General features: G+C 25.2%; 1 protein-coding gene across 1 annotated transcript; it reads right to left on the bottom strand.

The window, feature by feature from the left end:
• Window positions 1-736: 736 nt before the first annotated feature.
• LOC105624793 (major facilitator superfamily domain-containing protein 6-like) lies at window positions 737-4,531 on the bottom strand. Its single transcript, XM_012206144.1, has 9 exons — window positions 4,485-4,531; window positions 3,217-3,529; window positions 2,690-3,026; window positions 2,311-2,501; window positions 2,062-2,198; window positions 1,826-1,941; window positions 1,484-1,729; window positions 1,209-1,355; window positions 737-1,120 (listed from the first exon to the last, which is right to left on the bottom strand). Exons 1-9 carry the CDS (start codon window positions 4,529-4,531, stop codon window positions 1,056-1,058), a joined length of 1,599 nt encoding a protein of 532 aa, XP_012061534.1. The 3' UTR covers window positions 737-1,055.
• Between the last annotated feature and the right edge of the window lie 545 nt (window positions 4,532-5,076).

Here is a 5,076-nt window from a genome sequence, read left to right on the forward strand (position 1 = left end):
CATATATAAGTTGAGATATCATATGGCTTCATGTAAAAGGACGGACTTGTAACCAACAGTAAGTCGTGATCCAATTTCATATCCAGTATATATGTATACGGAATTTCGTAATTCATATTGACTTAGCCGGAATCAAATCACAGAGAAATTCTTTTTAGATCTTTATAAGTTATAAACATTTGGAAGAAATAAATTAAATTAATGTATAAAGATATTAATAGCCCTGAATATTAAAATATTAAAAATAAAGATATAAAACCTGGTTGTTTGTGTACAAGAATGTCATATATTTGAAATGAAATAAATTAAATTGTTTCAAATTTGTATTGAAGATGATCCAATAATAAATGTCTGTAATTTATTTCATTTCAAATATATGGTATTCTTATGCATTATGCGATCAACCTGGTTCACATTGGCTTTTTACCTTTCTGCGATTTAATTTTTAGAGTCTTTGATCAAGATTAAGAATTGTAATATGTAGTGTAAAATAATATTTGTTATTAATATCTTTATATATTAATTTAATTTATTTCTTCCAAAATTTTAAATATATTCTGTTCTAACATAAACAAATGAGCTTCGCATATATTTCTGATTTTAGAAGCTAAATTTTTCGACTGTACGAATACTTTATGAGCATCCAAACAATACAATTTTTAATTTTTGTTTATTTTTCAGATGATATTTTCTATAATTAATACACATCTTTTTGGTATATGTAATAAATAAATAATTTTAAGAAACATACAATCTTTATTCTTTATGAATAAATTGTTAATTAACAAGAAATGATAATCAATTAAACGTCGAATTGATGTTGAAATCATTGTTGAAATCGATTAATATCGATTCGATATTAATTCGATGACTCATTTCTCGCTGAATAATATTTACTTTTTAAAAATAAAGTTTTTTTTATAAAATATTTTCTCTCTGTACGAATACCTTTGCACTCAATATATGTATATTATACATATATATATAATATATAGATATGAAATTAAAACATTAAATTTTATTATTATTTATATATAAAAATATATAAAATGGCATCATTCTGCTACAACACAGTGTCTCTGTGCATCGTCAGGTTTCCTCCATTCAACATTTTGTGTGTCTAAAATAAAGAAAAGAAATTCCTTCTTTATAATATTCTGAAAAAATTTATCATATTTTGCAGTTGAAATTAATATAATTACCCTTACCTGGTATTTTATACTTTAAGTACGAAGTATAAAGAATGAAATACATAAATGCAGAAAATACTGCAAGTATTGAAAATATTTTTAAAGTTATTGCACCACCAAATTTCTTATATAAAATACCTCCAATCAAACTGCCAAGTGCGTAACCTGAAAATATTGTAATATTTCAACGATAAAAAACTTTGATTGTAAAAGAATTATACATTTATATTATTTATGTGTTTTTTCTATTATAAAATGATTTTTAAAAACCAGGAAAGGGGAAATTAATTCACCTAAACCGTCATCCATCCCTGCTACAATTCCTTGAACAGTAGCTGATGTGCCAGGTGGTGATATTGCACTTGCATATGCTACTATTGTTGTATAACAAAGTGCATATGATGGGCCCTGCATAAAAAATTCCACGGGAAGTACCCACCATGGCGTTGGAGCAAGAGATATTAATCCCAGCCGTAACGCGTAGCATACAAAACAAAATGTAAAAGTGTAACCGTATCCAAACTTCTTCAGTATTTTACCTAAAAAAGAAGATTCAACATTATATTAGGCTCAACGATATCTTTAATTACTAAATGCTTTATGTATCACGAATTGATGACAGAGAAATAATTTACCGGACAAAGAGAAAAATATTATCTCGCCACCGAGAGTTTCTGCGGCTACGATTAGACCTTCTATCAATTTAATTTCACTCATATAACCAGTCGCTATAGCAAGATCTTCCAAATACCTAAACACAATAAACTGAATATAATTCAGTTTATTTAATTTAATTTCGATTTAATTAAATTTCGAAACTCTACGATAAATAAATATAAGAGAATACATGTTAATAGAAACAAAGATTTACCAAAATAAAAAGTAAATTATAAAACTATCAAAGATACCCGCAAGGATAGTAAAGCATAGAAATATAACAATAGGTTTCAATTTCAAAAGAGTCCATATATCTTTCAGTATATTTGGTGACTCTGACATAAGCGGCAGCTGTAATTAGAATATACAAGAGATGAAAATCTAAGATGAAAATCTTAAGAAGAAAACTGTACATTACATACATTATGTTCATTTCTTTCTTCTTAATTCTTAATATAATTACCTCCAACTTTCTGCAACAGATCAAATCGATAGAAGTAAATACAAATACAAGAAGAAATGCCGGTGTGTAAGTTTTATAGGTTTCTTCTTGCGACCACAAGTCTACTGTGTATCCAGCTAAAAATGCTGCTATGCCGAAACCGATTGTGCCCCATACTCGCTGTCTACCATATCCCATTTGTCCACCTTCACCTGAAAAGAGATATTGAGAAAAATGTTTCTCTCTTAAATTACTACATAAAATTGAGTTAATATTAAAACTTAAATTAATGTACAAATATTAAACTGTTTACATCATAAAAAATTGAAGTTATATTATATCTATGTGGACATTTTTATATTTTACATAGCACTAAAATATAATTTTACAAATCACTTACCCAATACGTCAAAGCAAATTGCATCGCTTATACTATTAGAAACATTAAATCCTATATTACCAAGAGACATTAAGAGCACGAATCCCCAAAAAGTAATGGATGTATATAAACAATAATTATCTTCAAAATTATCGCAAGTAACATTACAATTATAATTCTTTATTATATTTTCTTGACACAATGACGTCTCATTAATATTTAATAAGCATGTTGTATTCGGTGAAATAACTGTTTCCTTTTTAGTTGCATGAAAAGACAATCTTGTAGAAAAATTTACGTCCTTGCATATCCAGTGACATATAGTGTCTTTTGTACTGTTACATGATTCCACTGCATGCTTAAAAGAAAAATAAAAAAAATTTTTTAATATATTATATATAAAAGCACATTATACAAATATTTTTAATATACAAATATTTTTAAAGATTTAATAAAAACTCATTCACAAATTCTTATAAAAGTCAATTTTTAAACAATTGTTTTAAAAATTTTATTATTCGAAAAATGTGTAAAAAATTAGAAATTACATAGTCCATATCGCAAAGCGGTAAAGATGCACAGGAAATATTTTGAAACTGATGACCTGGTAAAAATGGACCGGGCAAAGCCGGTAAAAAGTACATCAAAATATAGCAACTACTTGTTACGGCAAGTAGCGCTATAAATGTTAATTTCCTTTTAGTGCGGAAATAGTCCACAATGAAGCCAAATGTTGGTTTTGCGATAAGAAATAAAATAGGTAAAATTGCTGTGATACTACCCATAATTAATGGTGAAACTCCGAGTTGCTTGCCGTAAACTGGCAGAAATGGCAAAATAGGACCCATAGCTAAAATAAAAGTAATAAAAAAATAAGTGTAATGACATTTATGAATTGTACTTACACAGGAAATTTGTGTTAAATTTAATATACTTCATACTATATCAAATGATTCACTCAAATTTTTTGTGTTAATTTAATACAAGATGAATATGTAGAAAGTATCACAAATATTATATAAAAAATCTAACATAAAAATATAATTGTCAGTGTGACTGAAAATTTGTAAACATTATGAAAACATTTTTTTTTAGTAAAATTAACATTTATATGTTAAATTAACACAAAAATTACATATATTTTATTTATTTATCTTATAATTTTTGCATTTAAAAATTTAATTAATTAATAACATTAATTTTCTATTATTTATTCACTTATACAATTATATTATTTTGATACTCAAAAAATGTTGAATATCAATTTAAATATAGGTATAAATATAGGCTTGAAATATAGATATAAATAACATAATTACATTATGTAAAATCAAAACTTGAATATGTTAAAAATTCAACAGAAAAATTTAATAAAGTTTTAAATGGATTGTTTTTAACAAAAATACGAAATGTTTTTTACTGTGTAATAATGTATATTTTTTATTATAAATTATTAACAATCTATTTTCTAATACTTTTGTATAGTTATTGTAATATATAACTATAGTTTTTTACGTGATAAGGATACAATGTTTCTAGAGAGTACATTTATATAATTGTTTTCTTAAATTTAAATCAAGTATATTTTTATCACTTTTTAAAAAAGAACCAAAATATATTTTTATCACTTTTAATTATAATATGTTACAATTATTTTTATGTTTATATATTTTATGTTTATATATTTTTCATAAAATGTATCGTATAAAAAATAAACGAGGATCTTAAAAGTGAATAAATTTCTAAAATATAAGATATTATATATATATATAAATCTAAGATATTATATATTTTCTAACTACTTACCGGCCATAAAAAAAAATAATGCATCTTTATAGGCAATTGTGTATAATTAATTTTCATGATTTATAAATATAGATAGGTACTGATAATCTCAGAAAATTTCGTATTTCACTGCTTTGGCGTTTTCATATGTTTAAATTGATCACATGCTGCAAATAATATTAAATTTAATAATAGACTTAAAAATAACACGTAAAAAATATTTTCCAAATATATACATTACACAATCATAATATACATTCATAAAACATTATATTTAATATTTTCTCATAAAAGCTATCGTTAGTGCTATACATGCATTTGAATATAAATTATCTCGTTCGACTACAATATATCGATAATCTCGAAGTATTACTTGCTAAAAATACATTCAAAGTATACGAACTTCATACGATTCCAAAATGGCTACGTCAAGAGCATCGTCCGCACACTATATTAAAAGTCAATATACGTTTCAAGCAAATTCAAAGGTTTTTAAGAATTAAGATATTCGCGACAAGTTCGTACTCGATCACCGTTCATTTCATGGGATCTCGTTACTTATCATTCTCTCGAGCAAGAGAAATCATCGATAAACTCACCGTATATTTAGGCTATCTATAATT

Source organism: Atta cephalotes (assembly GCF_000143395.1).
Source record: "Atta cephalotes unplaced genomic scaffold scaffold00088, whole genome shotgun sequence".
NCBI lineage: Eukaryota > Metazoa > Arthropoda > Insecta > Hymenoptera > Formicidae > Atta > Atta cephalotes.

Coding starts and splice junctions, on each gene's coding strand:
- LOC105624793 (XM_012206144.1), bottom strand. CDS start 4,531: ATGAAAATTAATTATACACAATTGCCTATAAAGATGCATTATTTTTT. Junction 2,502..2,689: donor AATTTGCTTTGACGTATTGG/GTAAGTGATTTG, acceptor ATCTCTTTTCAG/GTGAAGGTGGACAAATGGGA. Junction 1,121..1,208: donor CTTAAAGTATAAAATACCAG/GTAAGGGTAATT, acceptor TCTTTATTTTAG/ACACACAAAATGTTGAATGG.